Raw genomic sequence first — 26,548 nt, 5'->3', positions numbered from 1 at the left:
AAGGAGTGGAGTTACTTGATCCATTTATAACTTTTAGAATGATCTAGAACAGTATTTCCCAAACTGTTCTAAGGAATGAGAAAATATTTCCTTTCTTGCAACAAGGTTCTGAGCTCAAGTAAGTTTGAGATAACTAGATTAGAAAATTGGTTTTACTACAGAATTTCTTGGAGATTTATTATACTAATGTTCAAGTTGCTATTTTAAAGAGGGATATATTTTGTAATCTTTTCCAAATCTATTTGACTATGTAACACAAATTGAGGACCACTGAATCTATAAAAATGGATGAATTAGCTGGGCACAGTGGCTCACACCTATAATCCCAGCACTTTGGGAGGCCGAGGCAGGTGGATCACTTGAGGTCAGGAATTCAAGACCACCCTGGCCAACACGGTTAAACCCCGTCTCTATTAAAAATACAAAAATTAGCCAGGTGTGATGGCACGTACCTGTAGTCCCAGCTACTCAGGAGGCTGAAGGAGGAGAATCGCTTGAACCCAAGAGGTGGAGGTTGTAGTGAGCTGAGTTGGTGCCACTGCACTCCAGCCTGGGCAACAGAGTGAGACTCCCATCTCAAAAAATAAAAATAAAAAAAGATGAATTATCTATTCTTCAGGCAGTTCTTCATTAGTATTTCTTACAACTGAGGTTCAATGAGAATTGGAAAGCAAAGAGTTGAGGTTAGCCAATTTGGTAAGGTCCAAAGTGAAGATAATTTAAAAGTCAGGATTTTAACATACTGTATAGCAAAGGAGAAGGCTACTTTCCCCCAGTTCTTTCACATTTCTTCATTGTTCTGCAAGTTGCCTGTTGAAGGACCTCTAGGGCACCTTCTTGTTCTGTGCTTCAGGGTATTTAGTGTCTATGACTTAGACTAGGTATAGGCAAGTTGAAGTCCTTGAGGAATGACTTTATTCTTGGATGTAAATATGTGATTGACTTTTCTTTTTAATCACAAACATTATTTGTACTGTTAATTTACTATCAAATCATAAGCATTCCATAGCTATGAGAAACCTAAGAAAGCACAGTACAGAGTGGAAAGAGCGAAGATTTGAAGCCAGAAACTCTGGGACTGTGTCATTACTGAATGTGCAGGGTTGTTTCCAGCAAGTCGATGAACCTCCCTGAATCTATTGCCTTATTTGTAAAACTAGAATGATGACAGTATATAAATTCATTTATGGAATAAATGAGAATCTACTGGGTACTGGGTAGTAGAAAAACAGCAGAGTGCAAATGAAATAATATATCAAGAATTCTTCACTGTCTAAATGTATTCCATCCCTGAGTGCAGGTGGCAAGAGTATGGAAGGCAAGGAATGGCACCTATCCAAATGTATTTGGTTCCAGAGTTTGAGATGGCAGGTACAGAGAGTTGAGAGAATGAGGTGTTGATCCAAAAATTTATCAGAATCCATTCAGTTCCTGTGTTTGGATGATGAGTTTGGATAATGAGGGGCACTTCCATTCAAAAGTATTCTCTAAATGATAGTGCTATACAAAATGATACCATTCTGAAACTAGAGGGCCAGAGCTATTCATTGCTTCATTCCATTTATGAGAAAGGGGTTTGCTGAGTATACCAGGCAGGATAGGTTATGCTGTGGTAACGAAAGAACTCTCACATCCTATTGATTTTAAACAGCAAAGATTTTTTTTCTGTTATACTACATGCTGAAGCAAGTCAGCAAGAGAACTCCATTACAAATGGTCAGTCTCAGGCTATCGGAGGCTGTATTTCAGCACGTGCTTCTACAGTTGTTAGGACAGGGAAAAGGATGTGGTGATTTTACATTGGCTCTTTTCTTTTTTTTGTGAGACGGAGTTTCACTCTTATTGCCCAGGCTGGAGTTCAATGGCAGGATCTCAGCTCACTGCTACATCTGCCTTCTAGTTTCAAGCGATTCTCCTGCCTCAGCCTCCCGAGTAGCTGGCATTACAGGCGCCCGCCACCATGCCTGGCTAATTTTTGTATTTGTTGTAGAGATCGGGTTTCACCATGTTGTCCAGCCTGATCTCCAACTCCTGACCCCGTGATCCACCTGCCTCAGCCTCCCAAAATTACAGGCGTGAGCCACTGCACCTGGTGTACATTGGCTCTTCAGGGCTTCTGTCTAGAAGTGACACAGGTAACTTCCACTGCTATTTCATTGGCCAAAAGTCACTTGACTACCCCCAACTTCAAAGAGATGGGGAAATGCATTTCTACCATGTGCCCAGAAAGAGGAGAACTGGAATAGTTTGTGAACGGTCTTAATGACTACTAAAAAGGCTTCAGAGTCCCATGAGCTGACACAGAATCTAAATAAATCAAAACCCAAATTATGTCCGTGCAGTATTCTATTTAGAAAATAGAAAACAGCATTTCTTTGTATATGTGAGTGTGTTTAATCAGAATTATGCTAATGAGAATTATAAAGAACATCTTTTATTAGTTTGAAATGAAATGCTTTTGAAAACTCCACGATTAGGTTTGTTATTTTGGCCAAATGAATTTCATTCTTTTTAAATTGTATGTCTATTCAATAAACATTTGTTAAATGTGTATAAGGGGCCAGGTGTAGTAGCTCAAGACTGTGCAATCCCAGCACTTTGGGAGGCCAAGGCAGGAGGATTCATCAGTCCAGGAGTTTTGAGACCAGTCTGGACAACATAGCGAGACCCTGTGTCTACAAAAAATAAATAAAATTAGCTAGGTGTAGTGGCATGTGCCTCCAGTCCCAGCTTCATGGGGGCAGGGGTAGGGAGGTGGGATGATTGATCATTTGAGCCTGGGAGGTCGACACTACAGTGAGCCATGCTCAGGCCACTACACTCCACCCTATGGGACAGCAAGACCTTGTCTCAAAAATAAATAAATAAATAAATAAATAAATAAATAAATAGTATAAGGCACTGTGAGGATAAAAAGATAAATGAGGGTCGGGCGTGGTGGCTCATGCTTTTAATCCCAGCACTTTGGTAGGCTGAGGTGGGCGGATCACCTGAGGTCAGGAGTTTGATAGCAGCCTGACCAAAATGGTGAAACCACATCTCTACTAAAAATGCAAAAGAGACTAACTGGGCATCATGGTGCACGCCTGTAATCCCAGCTACTCTGGAGGCTGAGGCAGGAGAATCGCTTGAACCTGGGAAGCAGAGGTTGCGGTAAGCTGACATCACGCCACTGCACTTCATCCTGGGTGACAGAGTGAGACTCCATCTCGAAAATAAATAAATAAATAAATAAATAAATGGGGAGTTTACAATCACAGTAGAAAATAACTATACTTGAGTTCTCTCTCCCTTTCTCTTTAAGGCGTCATTTACAGTGTGTAAATGATGTGTATACACACATATATAAAATAGTGAAAAATACTAAATATATAAACTGTTATACTTTGTTCCTCTCTGCCTTTTTGGACTTAAGGAGTATTTCATGACAAATTAAACAATATTACTTAAATTAGCATAAGCAAAAGGAATGTCATATTAGAAAAGGAATATAGTTTATATCAGAGGCCAAGGGCGAGAAGTGCAGCTGGGCCTCAAAAGCAACTGGCACCAATAACAGAAAGCTAGGAGCTAGGGCTACTTTCTCTCTCTCCAGGTCTGTATGATTTCTTGCTAGTGTCTCTTTCTGCACTTGTATTTCTTTCTTCTTCTCTGTTGACTAATTTTTCTGTATTTTGCTGTTACTGGGTGTTTTAATCTAAGAGTTTATGAACTTGAAACTAGAGGCTTTAGCAATTTTAGACAATCTAAAAATTTTTAAGTGCATTGTCTTTGTAAGCTCTTAACCACCAGACTTAGGAAATAATGCAGTTGACTCTTAAGGTATAACAAATTAGCGTAATTGACAACTTTATAGTAGAGAAAGAGACAGTTATAATAGCTTTCAATCAAAGAAACCGAGGTGCCATGAAAAGTTCTACACAATTAACATCAGCTTGCAAATTCTAGTGGGACAGGCTGATTATGATAATCAGGATAAGAAGGTATAACTGGATCTGACTTAAGTAACTACGATATTCCCTCCCTGAACACTGGCAAATGCCATCTCTGTTGTAATCCTTTCATCCATCCCTTCTTCCTCTCCCAGGGTAAGGACTGACTGAATTGTCTAACTCTTACAAGTCATCTGCTTTGATCCTGATACAGGGCTCCCTGGCCTCTCCTCATGGGTAATAATGTAGGAATAAGGGCATATGTAATATACTACCTTGCTCTGCTCTTTTCTTCCATCCAAACTGGTCTCGTAGACACTCTTTATCTGGACATTTTACATTTTAATATGCTATTACCATATCTCTTCACCAATTTAATCTAATTTTATTCTCAATACATTTCCATCATTTTCTGTTAGACTTGTTTACTTAGCTTCACTAGCAGAGTTCTCTTGCATTTTCAAACTATGTGATACCTCCTTCATGGTTGAAAAATATCTATAGCTTCACCTCAGCAGTGGCTGAAGAGATTAACTATGGGGAGGTGGTATATGTTACCTGAAGAGGATTTCCCAGAAAAAAAAAATGAGTAAAAGCTGTATATGAGATTAGGTTTAGATTGTAGAATGTCTGGAATGTCATATTAAGACTCTTAAACACTTGTTGCTGTGCAAATGAAGGGGTTTTCTTGGATTTAACTAAACTTCAAGTTCAGAAAGCTGGTTTACTCAGAAGGCTATCAGACAGGAATCATAGCTTGCCAGCAGGGCAGCATCAAATGTTCCTCAGTGGGAGTGATTTTTACAGCAGTCCACGCAGGCAGCTCATAGCCATCTGGGCACACCTCAGAGGAAGCTCACGCTAGGTGGTGCAGGAGCTGCCTTAGCTTAAAAAAAAAACACGTCCCACAGGAGCCAGTAACTCTTACACAAACTCCATAGACTGAGTTTCCAGGGTTCTGTAAAAGCTATGCTAATTAAAAGAGCCATCACAGGGAAGTCAAAGCTATAGCTTCCTTATGAGGTATTTATGGTTCATTTATAGTTCCTGAGTCTTGATTTAATCACAGGGATCATTTTTACTATAAGTAGTGTTACCTAGTAACATAGTTGAGGTACCTAGTTTTACAGATGGCCAGGAAACAGAGCCAAAAGGGTTAACTGCAGCTTAACTCTACTCATACTTGTATTATCTGCAGTGCCTTTCATTAAGAAGTATTCCATAATATTTCTTTTGCTTATTTTGATGTAGTGTGTTTTTACTCTTTTTAAATTTATTATTATTATTATTATTATTATTATTGAGACAGAGACTCACTCTATCACCTGGGCTGGAGTGTGGTGGTGCATTCTTGGCTCACTACAACCTCTGCCTCTCTGGTTCAAGTGATACTCCTGCCTCAGCCTCCCAGGTAGCTGAGATTACAGACACTCGCTACCACACCCAGCTAATTTTTTGTATTTTTACTAGAGATGGGATTTCACTATTGGCCAGCCTGGTCTTGAACTCCTGACCTCGTGATCTGCCCCCCTCAGCCTCTGAAAGTGCTGAGATCACAGGCGTGAACCACCACACCCGGCTCATTTACACCTTTTTATAATGGAGAAAGTGAAATAAGTTGGGAGGAAGGTGAACCTGGAAAGGCAGGCAAGACTACTAGATCATTAAAAATCCTGAATTCCATGCTAAAGATCTTAGCTTTTATTTATCTTGTAGCTGATCAAAAACAAACAAAAATAAACATTTTAAGTAGAGTGATGTAGTCAGGAATTGCACTTTAGAAGGCTACTTTGGCGATAGCGTGGAGAATAAGAGAGGATTTAGACTTGAGGTTGGTTGGTTCATTTCTACTTAATATTTGCCTTTCTTTGAGGAGCTATTTCTTTGATAAGCAGGAAAAAGGAATACTCAAGTCTGTGCTCCACAGGAGTTTAGAATTGCTCGCCTGGTTTCCGCGTGGTTCTTTGGAGAGGCCTAAATCAGTTTGTCCTAAATTTATTTGTCATCTCCTTCCCCGCATTGGAGTTTGGGAGGACTACTCTGAAGTGCCTCCTAAGAACATTGGATTTAATCTAACGCATGATTAACACTAAGAAATTCTAGCCTCGACTGGTCTCCACTAATCTCTATTTGACCACTAACATCCTCATTTTGCTTTTTGCTGAAGTTAAATTATTGAACAGGTTATTGGTGGCTTTTCTTTGGGTCTAGTTTTAGGGCAAGCTAGGCAGTTTAATGCTTAACTGGTTTAATTAACATTTGTAGTGATTAACCATTTCTAATTATGAGCAATTGAGAAACAGTGCTTCACATTTTCTCCTCTTTATTGCTCACACTGCCCATTACTACCCTTTCCCTACCTGACTTATGCTAGTCTAACAAAAATATGTAATTTATAAAATCTGGATTGGTCCTACAGCAGAATCAAATTGATCTGTGATTGGCTTATTATGTGTTCAGAGAGCACAGGCAACTTTAATTGATTATACTTGTGTCTGGAGAGTACTGATTGATTAAAAAAAAATTTTTTTAACCTCCATCACCATAAAGCTATGTGGTGAAACACGTAGCTTTGGATTTGGTTGAAGCACTTCTGGATTTGGTTGAAGTCAGTAAAAGACAAATTTGTGGTTATCCAGATTGTTACTTTTTATGGCACATAAGATAATTGGGTGTCTCAGCATATGCCAACCATAATGGATCAGGCAAGAATTTAGCAGTGGTTTTCCATCATTTTTTTTAATGATATTACAGTTTTCATCCTTGTGCACAGCAAATATATACTTACGTTGACAAAAATCTAAGGAGTGGATAGCAAGGGAACTTTGTTTTTTACCAGTCATCAAGCCAAAGGACTATTTTCAAAAGTAATGATTTTATTATACCATAGTAGTATCAACCGTAATAACTTTTACAGGTGAGCTTAAATGAAGTCTACATAATGTTAATTTAGCTGAGTTTTAAAATGTCCCTTGCTCTACTACCAGGTGTCAGTACTGATAGGTAGTTGTGGAATAAAACGGTTCTTTTGATGTTCCTGTAGGCCAGTACTTTGTAAGAAACAGCAGCAGAAATTGGGAGGGTGCTAAGTAGGGAGAAATCTGTGAGGCACTTGTACTTGGTGAATAAATGTCATTTGGCATTTAACTGCAGTTATGATGAACTGAATATTTTGTTATGTAAGAAATCATGTGTTCCTTAAGTACTCTGTTTCCCCCCCCTTTTGTGCCTTACTTTTTTTTAGTTTGGTCAGATATTATCAGCAAAGAATTTGTCTACTCTGCTACTCTCTACTAGACATCTCTGTCCTTGTCCAGGTCAACTATACTCTCAATCTACTTTCTTATTTTCACAACTACTCTACCTGCCCCACAAGGTATTTGTGAGTAGTGAATGAGAATATTTCTTGCTTTGAAAGCAAGAAGCAATGTGGTGTATTCGAAAGTATATGGTTTTTAGAGTCCATCCTGGACCCTGCCACTCACCAGATATAGGTATTAAGTCAGGTTAATTAATCTTACTTCATTATCTTTGTCTATAAGGAGTGGCAGGCTGGGGGCAGGAAAGACCCCTGTTTGACAGAGTTTTTCTGACAGCAAAATGCCCCAGTCAGTCTAAAGTATTTTATATATTCTTGTGCTCATTTGGGCACTTAAGAGATAGTAGCTGCTGCTACAAATCCTGACCATTACTCAATACTTAGATGTGCCACTTAATCCTATTACTGAAGAGAAAACTGAAGACAAAAGAAGTGAAATGGTTTGCCCAAATTATATAGCTAGCTGGTGAGTGGCTTTGCTATTGACTCAGACTCTTTCTGCTGTGTCACTTAGGCTACCATTAATAAGTGATAATGTGGGAAAATAACAGCAGAAGGACTCTTCACCAACTACTTCTGAACTGACTTGTAGCTCTAACCTGATGCACACTCTTCTGCTGTAAAATGTACTTACTGATACCACGGGCCAACTGAACACTCATGGGTAAGTAGGCAGCTCCATAGCTGACCTGTACATCTCTGCTTACTCGTTGAATTGAGTACTTACCAGAAGTTGGTTCTGTTTATTCATGAACCTGTTTTTAACAATTATACTCATTATAGTAATTATAAAACATGAGTAAACATATAAATTGATGAAAGTGTAAAGAAAAGAGAATTCTTCCTATGAAAATTAAGTTGAATGCTTTGGGATGCCTCTCTATAAATGAGTTATTTTAAAAATTCTATCAAGTTGGATAAAGGCTGGATAATTGTAAGAGACTAGGGAAAAAGTCATCAAAGTCTAAAGCAGTGCCTGTCAAGGGCCATCAACCAGCTACCTGGTCTTCAGACTATTAGGGGTCCTCAAGGATATAAGGAGCGCACATTAGAATATTAATTAACTACATTAGGCAAACTAATGCACACTGGTTCAGCAGATGTTTTGTTTTCATGGTGAGACTTTCTCCTTGAAGAAAGCAATGCATTAATTTACAGTCTGGCACAAGTTTTTCCTATGGTGGACAGACCACTGGTCTAATGGATTCTGTATTCATATTCTTTCAGAAGTGCTTTTAAGTTCTGTTTCCATTTATAGAAACTGTAAGTGGAAATCATAGATGATAGATCATTATGGGTATGGCTTATGCAAGCAAAAGGACCCAAACTCAGTAGGAGACCCCTATCAAGTATGTGGTATTAACCGTATATAAAAAGATTTACAAATGAATGTGCGTGTATATGTTCAAGTTAAAAGAACATCTTTAAGGGAATGTATATATTATTTTTATGATTATTGACTTTTTTCTTTAGTGGACCAATTGTAGGTTTCATCTGAAAAGGGGGCTTTCACTGTACTCGGAGTTCCAGGTTGACTGGAAATCAATCTTTGACCTCTGCAGCTGTCTAAGCTTGCCTTGCTATCTTAGCTTATCCTATGCATTCTGTGTGTAGCTTCATCATGCTGTATTATAATTTTTAAATTTACTGTCAGTTCCTGCATTGTAAGTGATATGGTAAAGGGACATAGTTTAGTTTAAAGGTTAAAGTTTACTCCATTTACTTTTTTTGCCTTGATCTTTTTCATCTTGATCTTCTCTCATAAATATATACTTATAGGTATATATTACAGTGATTTATTTAGGATACACAAAGAAATAAAATCTCTGTATTATATGGCTTTTACCATGAAGTCATCTTCAGTTTTGAGCATATATCAAAGTTCTTGACTGCCTAGTTTTTAGTCTACCATGTGATTTGTAGAGCCAGATCTCTTGGTATAATGCAACTGAATTTAAATTGTGTGTGTGTGTGTGTGTGTGTGTGTGTGTGTGTGTGTCAGTCTCGTCCTGTTGCCCGGGCGACCGTGCGATGGCACAGTCTTGGTTCACTGCAACCTCCACCTCCCAGGTTCAAGCGATCCTCCTGCCTCAGCCTCCTGAGTAGCTGGAACTACAGACATATGTCACTGCATCCGGCTAATTTTTGTATTTTTGTAGAAACGGAGTTTCACCATGTTGGCCAGGCTGGTCTCAAATTCCTGACCTCAAGTGGTCCACCCTCAGGGGTGCTGGGATTTTTTTTTATCTTCTTGATTTGTAGTTCTTATATTTCTCATATTTTCTTCATAAAAAATAAGAAGTAAGCTTAAACATTAATGCCTTTATGGCATGAAATTCAGCATTTACTTAAATTTAACACTTTTAAGGCATGAGCCACTGCACCCAGCCTGAATTTAAATTTGACATTTTAAAATTTTCATTTATTAATTAAATTAGAAGTATTTCCCAGTTGTTTTTAACAAAGTGAAAGATTTAACATTGTGCTAGAAATCTTAGTTTTGCATTTCAAACTGTAAGTTTTTTTATTACAGAAGACATTTTGGTGCCATGTGTTTGTGGTATCGAGTGAATAGAATACAAAGATAACCAAAGATAACCAGTGTTAACCCAGGGCTCACTTGTTCACACTTTAAATTTCCAGTTTCTTGAATAGATTAATTTTTGGTTCTAGACTCCTATCCTAGCTGTTTGATTGCTTGATACATAGTTAAAACCAAACATGTCTAAAGCTGCACTCAATCCTCCTGAAACAATATTCTTACCTCCTTACTTGTGTTAATTTTAGTGTTCTTCTTCCAGTCACTCAAACTTGAAAATGCTGTCATCTTTGACTTTTTCCTCTCCATTTGCCACAGCCATCCTATAAGGCCTCTGTAATATCTTCAACTTCCACCACCCTTTCAGATCTTGTTGCTTTCAGTCAAGTTTGAACTGTGCCTCTCACATGGTAGAGTTTTCTGACTGGTTTCCTTACGAGGTATCGTCCCTCGTAAATCCATTTTTCACCATTGCCAAATTAATCTTGAGGTATATTTCTAAACCCTCACCTCAAAAACCTCAACTTCACCCAAATAAAGGACATAGTTACCTCTTTTTAATTCAGTAAGAGTTTCATTCCAGACCCTCTGTTGCTGGATTTTAAAATCTTTCAAGTCAAGGTCTGTGCCATTAGTTTATTCATTTTTTAAAATTTAAATTCAGAAATGATTTAAATACCATGTTCTGTACAGGTCGTTAGGGATATAGTGGTCCCTGTCCTGATTGATATAGTGGTCCCTGTCCTGATTGATTTTTGTGGTCTATTTCCTCATCTTTGCATTCTGTTCTGCTTACAGAACAAAAGATTTGTTGCATTTATAGAAATATAGTATATTTTTCACATTTATAATGTTTGCTTTTTATGAGAATGGAGAAGCAGTACAGAATATCTGGTGTTATTTCTAGAATTAAAGTCAAGGTTAGTAAAAGTAGATCTGAAATCATTTAGGGTAAATAATTAACTGAAATTTTCCACCATCATACATTTTTTTAAGTGTTAGGGAATTTACATGCTGGTAGAATTATATTAATATTCAAATATTTTAAATCAAATTCTGATAGACCTAATTTGACAAAGTTTAAAAAGTATCCCAGAATTATTAAACTTTGGAGGGCTCTTCAAAATCATGCAATGCAACTTACTCTTTTTATAACTGAGGAAAAACAGAGAGGTAAGAGCTTCTGGGTTAGTATGGTAAAATTATTGATGTTTTTTAATGCAGTGTATATCACACACTTAAAACTTTAGAAATAGATTTATTAAAATTGATGAGCCATACTGTTACCTAAAAAACTCTATGTGAAGAGAGATTGATGTAATGATGATTAGTAATATAAAGTAGCTACCAAATAGCCATGATTTAAATTGAGTAAAGACATAGCTTTAAAAGCCACGCTGTTCAAGTGAGCTCACCTTCAGTCTATCTTAATGACATTTCAGTGTTTCTATTGTAATACTGAATAGTGTCATCTTTTAAATTCACAGACTAAGATTTGAGCAGTTTTGAAACAAATTGCACATGGGTCCTTTAATTACATTTTGAAAAATGTATTCATAATTGACACATATTATCTATTTTAAATAATACTTGAGCTTTTGTATCTCAAGTTTAACCTGAAATAAAGCAAGGTTATAAAATCAGAGGTACAGAATGTAATTTTGTAATTAGTTTGAAGAAAGTGTGTCCACTTGAAAAGACATCTGCTGTTTAGCCATTGGATTTCAAGTGATAGAATTTTATGCCTTAAGAATGAATAGAGGCCGGGCGCGGTGGCTCAAGCCTGTAATCCCAGCACTTTGGGAGGCCGAGACGGGTGGATCACGAGGTCAGGAGATCGACACCATCCTGGTTAACACGGTGAAACCCCGTCTCTACTAAAAATACAAAAACTAGCCGGGCGAGGTGGCGGGCGCCTGTGGTCCCAGCTACTTGGGAGGCTGAGGCAGGAGAATGGCGTAAACCCGGGAGGCGGAGCTTGCAGTGAGCTGAGATCCGGCCACTGCACTCCAGTCCGGGCGACAGAGCGAGACTCCGCCTCAAAAAAAAAAAAAGAATGAATAGAAAAAAGAAATTCTTAGAATAACATTGTGATTTTTCTCCTAAGGTGAAAAAATACTGTACGATTTTGCCAGCCACGCACCGTGGCTCAGGCCTGTAATCTTAGGACTTTGGGGGGCCGTGGTGGGCGGATCACTTGAGCTCAGAAATTCAAGACCAGCCTGGGCAACATGGCAAAACCCTGGCTTCACAAAAATTCACCAGGTGTGGTGGCGGGTGCCTGTAGTCCTAGTTACCTGGGAGCTGAGATGGAAGGATCACCTGAGCTCAGGAAGTTGTGGATGCAGTGAGCTGAGATCGAGCCACTGCACTCTAGCTTGTGTGACACAGTGATACCCTGGCTCAAAAAAAAAAAAAGAAAAATTTTATCACCAAGGTAAATGTGTCTGTAATTTTAAAATTAGATTTTTAATTTATTTTATAATTTAAAAAATAGACAGTGTAAGTATCTACTTTTATTATTGCTCTTACAATTGTTGGATTTTATTATTGCTCTTATAATTGTTGAATAATTTATGTATTCATTAGAGAAATATTTATTGAGCACTTACTGTCTCCTAGGTACTATTCTATTATAAGTGCTGGGATTACAGTCATAACTAAAACAAAGCTCCACTTGAGCTTATTTTGTAGTGAGGATAAAGACAATAAGCAAATAAACATCTAATATGCCAGGTGGTGGTAAGCGCTACGAGAAAAATTAGGAGGGTCAGCGGGCTTGTGAATGATGAAGGGTCTAATTTACAGCAAGTAGTCAGTGAAGACTATTTTGATAATTTAACAATGTAATGGTTTTTAATACATATTGATCTTTTATAAATAATTTTCCTGGGAAATACTTGTCATCAGAGCTGGATAAATTTTGGGGCAAAATAATGTTATATTGTTGGTGAAAGTTGTTGGAACAGAAGAAAAGGTGTTTTTTAAGTAAATGCTGAATTTCATTCCATAAAGGCATTAGTGTTTAAGCTTACTTCATATTTTTGTAAAGAAATATCAGAAATATAAGAACTACAAATCAAGAAGATAAAGATTGATAACTTAATAGAAAAAAAAATAGAGGCCTAAATAGCCACTTCATGGAGGATATCCAAATGACCAATAAACATGAAGAGTTACTCAGCCACATTAATAATGAAGAAAATGTTAAGGAAAACCAAATGGGATACCATTACACACCGGTCAGAATGACTAAAATTAAAAAGACTATATGGCCAGGCACGGTGGTTCACGCCCATAATCCCAGCATTTTGGGAGGCCGAGGTGGGCGGATCACTTGAGGTCAGGAGTTTGAGACTAGCCTGGCCAATATGGTAAAACCCCGTTTCTACTGAAAAAATACAAAAATTAGCCAGGCATGGTGGCGCACGCATGTAATCCCAGCTACTCAGGAGGCTCAGGCAGGAGAATTGCTGGAACCTGGGAGACGGAGATTGCAGTGAGCTGAGATCACGCCACTGCACTCTAGAAACCCTATGTCTAGTAAAAACATAAAAAATTAGCTGGACATGGTGGTGCGTGCCTGTAGTCCCGGCTACTCAGGAGGCTGAGGCATAAGAATTGTGTGAACCCAGAAGATGGAGCCTGTGGTGAGCCAAGATTGCACCACTGTACTCCTGCCTGGGTGACAGCGTTAGGTTCTATCTTAAAATAAAATAAAATAAAATAAAATAAAATAAAATAAAATAAATAAATAAAATAAAATAAAATACACATATCTTCAACCCAGCAAGTCCACTCCTGGGAATAAATTCTGTAGATATAAAAGCCTCACAAGGATGTTTCTTTCAACATTATTTTAATGGCAAAAACCCCAAAACCTGAAATCAACCTAAATGCCCATTAGCAAGGAGATAGTTTAATAATTGTTTTTTTACAGCAGTGAAATATCATGTGACTCTTAAAAAGATTAATATTTCCATGTATATATAAAATTAGATGAGAAGAGCAAAATGCTAAAAGATGAATACAATATGATCTGTCTTATAGCAATAGCAAAAACTCCTGTATATGTGTATATAAATTTGTCCATGATTTTTAAACATGGAGAGAGGTGTGAAAGGCTGTATGTACCAAGCTTGGTGTCAACAATGATTACCATGGGAATGAGTGGAGGAGGACTGACAAAATAAAGGTATCATCTTTCATTGCCAGATGTTTGCTGTCTCTGGCCCCAGCCCACTCAGCGCCTATAGCACTCTCTGGTCATTCCAACAACTAAAAATCTACCACCACCACCACCACCACTACCCATTTTCCAGAAGCCTTTAGGAGCAGGTTGGTGCTTCCCTTGTTGAGAACCACCTACTTAGAGTAACTGAAGTATTTGCAAAGATGATAGTGCCTGAGCTAAACCTTGAAGGATGAAGTGTGTTTCTTAAACCAGAGTTTCTCTGGGAGGCAGTGTTATAAAAGAGGGAACACCATAATGTAGACTGCCTTGACCGATGAAGTGGTGTGTCTATGTTGGAAAATAGTTAGAAATAAAGTTAGATAGGTAGAGTGAAGTTAGAAGGGTGTTGATCAGAAGGAGTCTGACAAAGGTGAGAGGAGAGGGGAAAGTGTCATTTCACTTTCTAATGCGTCCTGCACAGTACCGCCAAGTTAATTTTCTAAAACATTGTCCTGTTCAACAGTCCATTCAATAATGCCTTTGCTGCATGCTCAAGGCATTTTATCTCATTGTATTCATCTAACTTCATCTCTTCCTACACCTTAAAATTAATTAGGTATGGCTGGCTGATCAAACTGATTATTTCCCACCTCTTCCTTGTAGATATGCCCACCTCATGCTTTTATTAGAATCTTTTTCTATAGAAATCTGTCATTCTACCTAAACAACATTTTACTATTCTTAGCAGCCTTCTCCCTAATGAAACTGGCCCATACCACTCCATTGCCATCCTGATATCTCCTTTCTTTCATGCAGTTTTTATGGTTTTTCCCATATTATTTAGCATGAAATTGTACTTGGCTTTTTATGCTTCTCATTCTTGTTTCTCTGAATAATTTGTATTCTCCTAAAGAGTTGTGTGAGGTTAAGATATATGCCTCACAATATTTTTGTAAACCTCCAAAGTAGTTTTTGTTTTTGTTTTTTGGTCAGCTTACATAGGCATCGCCTTTTATATGGAATTAGTTGATAAAGGAGTAAATACTGAGCACCCTGAAAACTCAAATTCTGCATTGATAGATCACACTTTAATATTGCAACATTTTAATGTTTCTTATTTTACCTTATCAAATATTTTGTATTTGGTTCAGTAGCTAGATTTAATTATTTTGGGGGTTAGGAACCAAGATGTATATATATCTCTGTGTCCCTGACAATGCCTAGTAGATTGCATTGTTCACAATAACTACTCAGTATTTTTTAGTTTGATTTATTTTTATTTGCTTTATCAGTTTGCCTTAACTGTAACCATGTTCAAACCATTGTTTGTTTTGCTAACAACAGAGGGCACCATTAGGGCACTTGTACACCCAATAGTCCCATCCCAGTCCCTGGTAGCTTTTTTGAGCCGCACTTTCCTTTTCCTAAGTAATGTCATGACATTTGGGTATTATACTAACTGGCAGTGGCCCATTTCTACTTATACAGAATTCCTGGCCTCAGTTTATTTGAAAAATAGTATTTGTTACTTTTTGATCCTTTGTAGTTTTCAGACTTTTTATTCTCCTCATTATTCTTTATCCAAGTGAAATCTTACCCAGGATCTTACTATATTAATTAGATCCATTTGTTTTATGAAGGGAGAAGATAGAGGTGAAGGCACCAATCTGGAGCCCCACCTTTGTACTCCCCTTTCCTCCTCATTCCCCACCCAAAGAGCACAGCTTGAAAATCACCATAACTCATCTAATTTTACAAATGCTTTTTAAAAAACTTGTTTTGTGGTATTTCACTTAGGGACTTAGTTTAGAAATAGAAACATTTTAGTTTTAAAGTGATTATTTTTAAGTACAAAGGGAAATGCTATAGAGTTTCAGCAATAAAAGAGTTAATATACTAAGCAGCAGAGACTGAGATACTGCAACGGGGATAGTGTTTTCTGTCTCTGTCATTTGTGGTTTAAGAAAAAGGGGGTGGTGTTCTGCATTTGAAAGGACTTTAATGAATGCTGTCAGTGTTTGTGAGACCTAATGGTCAGTATGGGAAAGGAGAGCCGGGAAAGTGGTCTAGCTGCTTCAGGATAGGTGGATGAGAGTTTGCTCTGATTGAACGGAATGTTCCACCGTGTTTCATCTTTATTCATTATCCTTTGTTCTTTAAAATCTGATATATTGGCATAAAAGTAATTGTAGATATATATATAAATGTGATTTATTTTCCTTTACATCTTTTTGTTGTGTACAGCAGGGCATATACTTCTCTTGTCTTGGTTGGATGCACAAATCTGTGTGCAGTGCTTTTTGCCCGTTGCCTAGACGATCACTTGGTTTCTCTGAGGATGTCTGGTTCTCGTAAAGAGTTTGATGTGAAACAGATTTTGAAAATCAGATGGAGGTGGTTTGGCCATCAAGCATCATCTCCTAATTCTACAGTTGACAGCCAGCAGGGAGAATTTTGGAACCGAGGACAGACTGGCGCAAACGGTGGGAGAAAGTTTTTAGATCCATGTAGCCTACAATTGCCTTTGGCTTCAATTGGTTACCGAAGGTCCAGCCAACTGGATTTTCAGAATTCACCTTCTTGGCCAATGGCATCCACCTCTGAAGTCCCTGCATTTGAGTTTACAGCAGAAGATTGTGGCGGTGCACATTGGCTGGATAGACCAGAAGTGGATGATGGCACTAGTGAAGAAGAAAATGAATCTGATTCCAGTTCATGCAGGTTGATTATTTTCTTACTGTTAGAAAAGGGGTGTGGGGGTATAGTTCTATAATGTTTTTAAATAATTTAGTATTTATTATTTAAAATCTGATTATATATATACATCTGCATACACATATATCTTGGTATGAACATGTGATACTTCTAGGATTTTTTTAATGTTCTAATATTCTGTAAAATTACAAAGACAACAAATAGCATTCATTTTGAAATATCTTGTGTTCTATATATAGATCTGGCTCAGCTTTGAAAATAATATACAGTAGCAATTTCCTATATCATTGCCTGTGGTTTGCTTCATTCATTAACCTTCTATATTCATATCAAAACTATAGAAAACATTTCTATAGTATGAAATTTTATGTGACATTTTAGTTTTTAACAGATTATAGAGTCATTTTTTAATTTAATGAAAAGGAAAGGTTCTACAAAGAGATGCACGTTATAGTTACCAATTTTTTGACACAATTGTAGTTGTCAATAATATTTTTCTTATGGTTATTTCTCTTTGTCCTGTCTGTGTTACAGCTCTCCAGACTAATATAGAGAATACTGAGTAACATGTCTCTAAGATGACAGCTACTAATTCCTGTTACCTTCACTTTCACTGAAATGTGTGCTATTTAAGGAAATGAAGGACATTCCTTCAGGAGAGTTTAAGGGAATGTAGAGGGGCTAGATGTGATTAGCTGGTGAAAAGGGGACAGGAAGAAGGGGAAATCAGTTAGAAGAAAGAAAATACAGGAAAAAATCGGTAATTTCATAGTGACTTTATCTACCTTTTTCTTGGAATCTGGCTTTATCTTTGAAATGGATTTTCTTATTGATCAGTTTAAACTACAATAAGATTATGTAACAAGTTAGAGCGTGAAAGTCATCTTTCTCATCAATCTTCATTCAAAAATATTTCTAAATATTTAAAGGCACAAATAACTTATCATTTGTCTAATTTGATTATTATATTTTTCTTTTAAAATTTCTGTGCAACTTTTGATAACACTTGTAATTTATAAGTTGGTTATTAATGATATAGGCATCATATGGATTGAGACAAAATGAATTTATATGTTTAAGTATCTCTCACTTGAGGATATTTACCACCTTTTCCTCTTCTAACCTTAAGAATGTGGAATTGGAAGGATAAAAAATGTATACTCTAGTCATCTGTCATCATTTGTGTAATGGAGAGGGGAATATCTGTATATAGGTAAATAGTGTATTTAAATTTTTTTAAATTAGTTCATGACTTGGCATTATCTTAAGGGAATAGAAGCCACTAATAATTTAATTTGGAAATCAATTGAGCTAATGTGGTTTCATTGTTTGTATTTTCTTTGGAGACTTGTTGCCATAAAGAGAACAATTTATATAGTAAAAGATTCATCATTTTTGTGGAGAACCAAACAGTAAATGTTTCATTTGAAAATCAAAATATCAAGAATATTTTAACAAAATTAAAAAAATAAAACATTTATTTACCAACATAAGTAAATTCACATATGAAACTCTTAACATGTATCTACTACTGGAGAAATTATAATGTGAATATAAAATTTTTATACATGTGTAATCTTGGAAAAATTTTACACACATTGGTTGCTATAATTCCTTACAACGAAGGTAGTTTGCATGGCTAATGATTACTGAAATAAAATTAAGCTATTCTTTAGTATGCATACAGAAATATCTTGGTGGGCTATCCATTATGAAATAAAAAGATTATCTTTTTTTGACTGAGAGATTGCTATGTGCATTCTTCAATAATTTTAAATTGACATTTTTAATTTATAGGAGATATAAAAAATGACATTTTAAAAAATCTAAAATAAATGAAGTTGTTTAAAAAATGCTACTCAAGAAGACTCATCAAAGTAAAACGGGTGTAGACAGTTTACATCTTCAGTGACCAAACTATTCCAAAAATAAAATGTACTGTGAAAAAATGTTTTTGATTTTTAGATATGAGGGGAAATATTTCAAAGCAATTTAATATTTTGGATGGTTTGAAATTTCAATCTTCTTATTGCAAATAAGGAAAAAACAAACATTCAAGATTTTAGAAAAGTCCTTTGTCTGTATATTCTTTTTCTCTATTTTTTTCTAGATTAAATAGATCTAATTTTTATATTTTCCTTCAACGCCCTGAGTCTTTGACCTTTGTCATAAAGATACATTTATTTGCACTCAGCTTTTTGATTAAGTGAGCAGTCAGACTTCTCTAAGTAGTTGTTCATCTACTGTAAACAAATCAAAGCCTGTCACTGTTAATGTCACACTGACATTCATCAATTTTTTTTTTTTTTTTTTGAGACAGAGTCTTGCTCTGTCACCCAGACTGGAATGCGATAGCGCGATCTCTTCTCACTGCAACCTCTGCCTCCCGGGTTCAAGCCATTCTTCTGCCTCAGCCTCCCAAGTAGCTGGGACTACAGAAGTGTGCCCGGCTAAATTTTGTATTTTTAGTAGAGACACTGTTTCGCCATGTTGGCCAGGCTGGTCTTGAACTGCTGACCTCAAGTGATCTGCCCACCTCAGCCTCCCAAAGTGCTGGGATTACAGGTGTGAGCCACCACATCTGGCCTCATCAATTTTTTTTTTATATAACTTCGGAACAATTCTTTTTCTTATATAATATTTTGCAAATAATATATAGTAAATATATAGTAAACATTCTGAGCATACTACAGATTGATATCTTAAAATGTTAAAGATATAATGAAGAAATGCATATGATATACTAATTACTTGTTTTAACCATCGTAATATTTACATGAATTTCAGAACTTAAACTGAAATTTTGAGTTATTAGAAAAAGGGGAAGACAGCTAAGTGGTTTTACATACTCAGAATCTCATTAGCCATGGTGGATCTGGACAGTTTAAAGCAGGAATTAAGAGGCAGCATATGTTGGTCATGTTTTATCAGTTGTGTTCTAACAAGGAAAAATGTCTATCTGAGTCTTAGACTTCGGGTAATTTCTACTACCATCCACCTAAATGATTTAAAAGTTTCTCGCCTTTTAACTTTGACCTTGCCTCTGTAGCCTAGCTACCTTTTCTCCATGAGAGTCATCTAAGTCATTACTTTGGTGTTAAAATACAGACTTAGTCTTCTTATAACATGAGGAATTTTAGACCTTCAGTAACAGAGCTATCACCTTTTATGTGAGCAATAGGATCCTAGATCCTTAATTGCGGATGAATTCATACCAGGGCTAGCAAAATCTATATGGTGGCCCACCATGTAACCATAGTATAAATGTGGTTTATACTTCCCTTGATTTACTGACCTTGAAATTATGTAATTTTTGACATATTTTCAGTTGGAGGAATTTTATTTCAATTTCATTTATAAAGTTAGAGTTTAATATCATCAGGCTATTTTTATTCCTTTTGCATACAATTTTACTGCACTTTACAAGTACAGACGCTTCCTGACATAAAATTTTTCAACTTTACAATGATGGAAAAGCCTCATGCATTCAGTACATTCTGTGACTTACAATAGGGTACATCCCAATAAACGCACAGTATGTTGAAAAAATATCCTAAGTTGAAAGTGCATTTTCGATTTTTGTTGGGTTTATCCAGACGTAACCCCATCATAAGTTAAGGAGCATCTGTGTTAAAAAATAATCATTGCTGATACTAAACAGGTGCTTCCTAACTGTGAGGCACTATTCTAAGCACTTTACTATATTAACTCATTTAGTCTTCACAGCACATTCTTGAGTTAGGTTGCTGCCGTTATCAACCTAATTTTAATTTTATAGATGAGTCAAGTAAGGCACAGAAAGGCTAAGTAACTTGCTCAAGGTTAGTAAGTGAAATGACTGCATTTTTTTAAAAGAAACTTTATTTTTTTAGGACCATTTTACATTTATAGGAAAATTACAAAGATGTTACAGTAAATTCCTATCTACCCCATATCCAGGTTCCCCTGTTATTTATATCTTATGTTAATATGGTGCATGGGTTACTAGTAATAAACCAGTGGTGATACATTATTGTTAACTAAAGTGCATACTTTATTCACATTTCTTTAGTTTCTTACCTAATGCTCTTTTGAGTTCCAGGATCCTATCCCAGATATCACATTACATTAAATCATTATGTCTCCTTAGCCTCCTCTTGGCTATGACAGTTTTTTAGATTTTACTTGCTTTTGATGACCTTGGCAGTTTTGGGAGTACTAATCATACTAATCAGTTGTTTTGTAGAATGTCTTACTCAATTGAGATTTGCTTTCCCATAATTAGACTGAGGTTATGGGCTTTGGGGAGGAATACCACAGAGATAAAATGCCATTTTTATCACATCATATCAAAGATGCACACCGTTAATCTGACTTACCACTGTTGGTATTGACCTTGATCACTTGGAAATAGTTGCATTTTTTAACTCAAACAATTAAGTTGTAGATTTCATGCTCTTAACAAACACTGTACTATTAATATATTGCCTACATACCTGTGACTATTCATTTAATCACAGAGTTTAGCTATAGCATGTAGCTAATTACTCATTCTAACCAGTTTCACCTTTCTTCAGTTAATTCTCTTTCAGTTCTTGAGAATGGCAAGCTTGGCTAGGTTATAGGTGTAATCTCTTGACTCACCCATATGACTCACCCATAAGTCTTTTTTTCTTTTTTTTTTTTTTTTTGGTGAGACAGTCTTGCTCTGTCACCCAGGCTAGACTGGAATGCAGTGGTGGGATCTTGGCTCACTGCAATCTCTGCCTCCTGGGTTCAAGCAATTCTCCTGCCTTAGCCTCCAGAGTAGCTGGGATTACAGGCACGTACCACCATGTCCAGCTAATTTTTTTATATTTTTAGTAGAGATGGAGTTTCGCTGCATTGGCCAGGCTGGTCTTGAACTCTTGAGCTCAAGTGATCTGTCCACCTTGGCCTCCCAAAGTGCTAGGATTACAAGCATGAGCCACCACACCTGGCCCCATAACTCTTTATCCACAGTCTTCTAACCCGTCTTACTGATTGCTGGCCTCTCTGTCTTTCCACTGCAGATACTTCAAACTCTTTTATTTTTTGGTCAATTGATTTGCTACTCCTCAACTCATCCTGAAGGCATAGGTCCTCCTCCCCTCCCAACAAGAGGTTATCTGCATCATATCACCACTCCTCATGTGCATTCTCCTTTTTCTGGACCCTCTTTATGTTGTCTCTGCATCTCATTGTTTGATCCGGTCTATTAATTCTGGTTCAGTTTTAAATTAAAATCCTATAATGGAAAAAAAAAATGTGTTTCCAGCGGTAGCAGAGAAGTTTATAATGAACTTGTATCTGGAAAGGACAATATTGCATTGTCTCCCCTCTCACATATATGCCCACATCTTATCATGGACTCCATTGAGAATGTGATGTAAGCTATGTAACCTCTCCCCAGAAAACACTGTGTGTGTGTGTGTGTGTGTGTGTTAAATATTTCATATAGGGTTCAAGGAGTTCATGAACCCTCAGAAGGCTATCTGTATGCTGTATCCATCAGAGTTCTTAGTTTTAAGCAACTGAAGTTGACTGGATGATTTAACCAGAAATAGGAATTTATTGAATCATAATAGTTTCCAGAACTGCTGGGAAAGCTGAAGAATCGGTATATGAAAAGGATAGGTCCTACAGTTACACAACTGACCTTTTAAACTCCAAATTGTTTAAGCAGAAAATCTGTCTTTATGCCATTTATCACTCACATTTTATTTTACCTGTGTTTTCACTTGGAACTAGAGAGTGAGGGTTTAAGTGTTTAGAATCAGATATATTGGGCATGAAAATGATGGCGTGTACACACGCACACCTCATAGATAACTACATAACTACATAATTTGCTCATTTAACTTTAGGAAGTATATTAGTAAGGCATAGGCTAAAATGATATAACAAAGACATTCAGAAACACAGTGGCTTAAATTAGATTGAAGTTTATTTCTCACCTCACAGGTGGGCAAGTCGCCCAGGGCGGGTAGGTAGCTCTGCTTCACAAGTTCATTCAGAGACCCAGGTTCCTGTTATATTGTTTCTCCTTACTGTATGATGTTATCTTTTCTGCATGATTGAAGCTTACTCAGCTGTCCCTCAGCATGCCAACCTGTAGGAAGGACCAAAGAGAGGAAAGGGAAGACATTAAGGAAGCGACACAGGTTGCACATATCAGTTCTGCATATATTCATTGGTCACATGGCCACAACTAGTTACAAAGGAGGCTCAGAAATACAGTCTCACTACATGTCTCCAGCTAAAAGTCATTTACTTTGGTAGATATAAAGAATGGATCTGGGGTTATAATCAACAGAGTGCAGGAAGTGAAGATGGCTGAATAGAATGCTTCAGAGTTCTTTAGATCTGATTTTTAAATGAATTTTCCCTATTATATATATATTTTACCATATTTATATTATTTTTATATATTTTTACCATATATATATATTTTACCATAGAGCTATTAGAAAATAGAAATGACTAAAAATGGAAAAAGTAAAAATCATCAACTACCCAGCCACCTCAGAATGCCAACTGTTAATTTGAGGAAGTGTCCTGTTATATTTTCTATACATGTATAGTATGTGTTTTTAAAATAAAAATCTCAATCTTATCGTACATATTGTTTTGTAGCCTGCTTTTTTTGCCCTAATGTAAGTTTGTAAATTAGAACTCGTGGTTGAAAATGACAGAAGCCCAAATCAAACTGACTTAAACAAAAACTAGAAATTTTTGGTTCACATAAATAAAAAGTCCAAGGATAGAGTCTAGCTTTAGACATGGCTGGATCCAAATGATCAAATAACCCTAATAATCTATTTTTCTCCATTTCTAAATTCTGTTTTCCTTTGTGATGCCATCATCTCAGGTAGTCTGTCAGTGTGGTAGCAGAAAGGCCATTAAGAGCTCCAAGTTTACTTTTTGTCAGCTTAGCAAGCTCAATGGAAAGAAAGTGACACTTTTCCAAGAGGGTGATCAAACATCATGAAGTTGACTCTGATTGGTCTTATTTGGGTCCTGTGCCCACCTGAACCAATTGTTATTGCCAGGAGATATGATACTCTTATTGGCCAGGCCTCATTGGCTTCTACACCTCTGACCATTCCCTGTAGACTGAGGCAGGGAATGTGTGGTTTCCGAAAAAGTAGAGATGGGTTTTATTACCGTAAGAAGGAATGCTGGATAGGCAAAAACAATGTCCACTAAATAGCTCTCTAGGCCATTAAATATTCTGTATCTTTTCATATGGCTCCATCATTCTTCCGTGTTTGGATTGTCCTTTTGTTTATTTAACCAGTATTCTATTTTTTTGAATGTAGATTTTTCTAGTATTTCTCTATTAGAAACAACCTGTGAGAAACCCTCCCTGTAGCTAGATCTCTGTACATATTGATGATTCTTTCTTTTGGACAAAATCCCAAGGATGTTCACATTTGAGGGGTTTTGATTTGTATTTTCAAAGTCATTTCAGGAACATTTCTATTTTAATTCTCATCAGTATTGTATTAAAATGTCCATTTCCCTTCCCCTTCATGCTGGTTATTATTTAAGAAAATTGGATTCTTATAAACAGCATTTAACTCTCTTTACCACAGATATTCTGGCACTATCCCAGGGGAAAAATGCCCTATAAATTTCCAAATCAAAATATATTTCTCTTGAGGAGGGAAAGGGTGAAGACATCCATTTTCCTTAGCTCTTACTATTTCTCTTTACACAATTGCCTTGTCTCCTCTTCTTTCTCACCCATCTAAATGTCAAGACATATTTCAATTCGCACCTGCTACTTGTTGACTTTCTAAACACTAGCCCATACTGATCTTCCCCTTTTCTGTATTCCAATAGCAATTATACTCCAATTAAAGATGCACAAGATGATCAATTGGAGTAATGGTTAAAAATATATGTAAACGCTTCTGTTTATGTTTTATCTTTTAAATTTCTATTTTTGTCTGTATATTATATAAAAATTGTACAATGGCATCCATATCTTTTATAAATTAGTAAATACATATTTGGGCACATGCTTAAAAGTATACTGAAAAGGATATGTATCAAATTTAGAGACTGCTAGCGTATACCTTGCACCTTGTAGTTTTGAATATTTGTAAAAGATGACAAAAGATTCGTAATATAGTAAGCACACTTCTGCAAAAACATGAGTTCCGAATGCCACAAACTAGGAGTAAATCACTTCCCGAGAGAGTGAGCCAAACAGACTATTTACAGTTTCAAAAGAGTTTTTTTTCTACTCATAATCATAGACAGTATAACTTTTATAAATTAATTTGTAAACCTTCTTTTGAAAAATTACTCCATTAAGAAATTCTAGTGTAAATTCTGGCGATAAAAGTAAAAGGATCTAAATAGTTTACAATAAAAAGGTGTATTGGTCATGGTGAATATTGTGTGAGCACATGTACATGTAAGCACATGTAAAATCTGGGGAATTACAAGGGTTAGAGTTGCTATTTCACTTTTTCCAGATATGGAGCTTGACTCTTCAAATTCCAAGTCCCTTCACTAGGGATAATATCTTTGTTAGCATTCCCCCAGTTTCTAACTGGTGCAATGCAGAGTAGTTGCTAGCTGGTGACTTGTTTCTATTTGATACTTGCCTCTTTTCTATGTTTAGGCATTTTTCTGACTTTAAAATTCATTGCCTACTGCAGAGAAAGACATAAGCTACAAATTAAATGTTTCCCTGTAGACTAGAAATATCCAGCAATGTATTCATTACAGTGAAAGTCTAACATAAAAGATTTGAATGATCTTATGTAATTTTTTGAAATATGATTTACTATCTTAGTGGTATCATATAAGTAAAACTAAGCAGAGATATTAGATGTATTTCCTCTGTTGTTATGTAAAAGATCAAGTAGAAATAAGAGAGAAATATATTTTAAATGCTTCAGGAATGGCCTATTCCCAGGTATTTGTGTTGTGGGTTAGAATGTTTACTAAAAGCCATTTTAAATAAGAAGTATGAAATTTTGTTATGAAAAATGATAATGCCAGGGATCATTTTTTTTAAAAAGACAACCATCCAAACAACATTATATAAAGACAAAAGACTGTAATTACAGGCCTTCCCATTGGCCACTGAAAAGTAGGGTTCTACTAACAGTAGCTTTCCTCGATTGTGTACTAATCTGCGCTAGGGCTTGTGCATGCATTATATCATTTAATAATCCTCTCTTGAGGGATCCCCTAAAAGACAGCACTATGTATTATTTCTGTTTTGCTGTTAAAGAAAGTAAGCCTTAGAGAAGTTAAATAACTTGTCCAGAATTATACATAGTGAGTGACAGAGTGAGAGTTGAACCCAGGTCTATAGGACTCTAGACCAGCACTGCACAATGGAACTTTCAGCATTGATGGAAATGTTCCATATCTGTACCATCCTATTTGGTAGCCACTAGCCCCGAGAGACTATTGAACACTTGAAATACGACTAGTCCAACTAAAGAACTGAATTTAAAATTTTTATTTAAATTAAAATAGCCTCATGGGGCTAGTGGCTACTGTATTGGACAGCACAGCTCTAGAACTTCCTAAAATGTGCTTCATCACTCATCAATACCTCCTTAATTCTATTTTCCTATTACATGCTAAACAAAAGATGTAACAGGAGAAAAAAGAGTAAGGAAGTCTTACCAGAGGTGCTTACCAGAGGCTGAGGGTGGGGAGTGTCAAAGAGAGACTTGGGTCAGTGTGCACAAAGTTACAATTAGAAGGAACAAGTTCTCATGTGCTAGAACACAGGAAGGTGACTATGATTAATAGCTAAGGCCGGGCGCGGTGGCTCAAGCCTGTAATCCCAGCACTTTGGGAGGCCGAGACGGGCGGATCACGAGGTCAGGAGATCG

At 36.5% G+C, this 26,548-nt stretch overlaps 1 protein-coding gene across 2 annotated transcripts in view; it reads left to right on the top strand.

Annotated features, from left to right (window-relative positions):
• The first annotated feature begins 15,881 nt into the window (after positions 1 to 15,881).
• The window catches only part of KLHL5 (kelch-like family member 5), a 59,053-nt gene continuing 48,386 nt past the window's right edge, over positions 15,882 to 26,548 (top strand). The window contains exon 1 of one of the 2 annotated variants that reach the window (XM_011949104.1): positions 15,882 to 16,685. In XM_011949104.1, coding sequence (XP_011804494.1) covers positions 16,303 to 16,685 — 383 coding nt within the window. In that variant the 5' untranslated portion in view covers positions 15,882 to 16,302. The remainder of the gene's footprint in view (positions 16,686 to 26,548) is intronic. The other variant, XM_011949105.1, reaches the window with a different exon arrangement.

This window comes from Colobus angolensis, unplaced genomic scaffold (genome assembly GCF_000951035.1).
Source record: "Colobus angolensis palliatus isolate OR3802 unplaced genomic scaffold, Cang.pa_1.0 Scaffold29, whole genome shotgun sequence".
Lineage (NCBI taxonomy): Eukaryota > Metazoa > Chordata > Mammalia > Primates > Cercopithecidae > Colobus > Colobus angolensis.
Note: the sequence above shows the minus strand (reverse complement) of the source record. Positions and strands in the feature narration are given on the sequence as shown.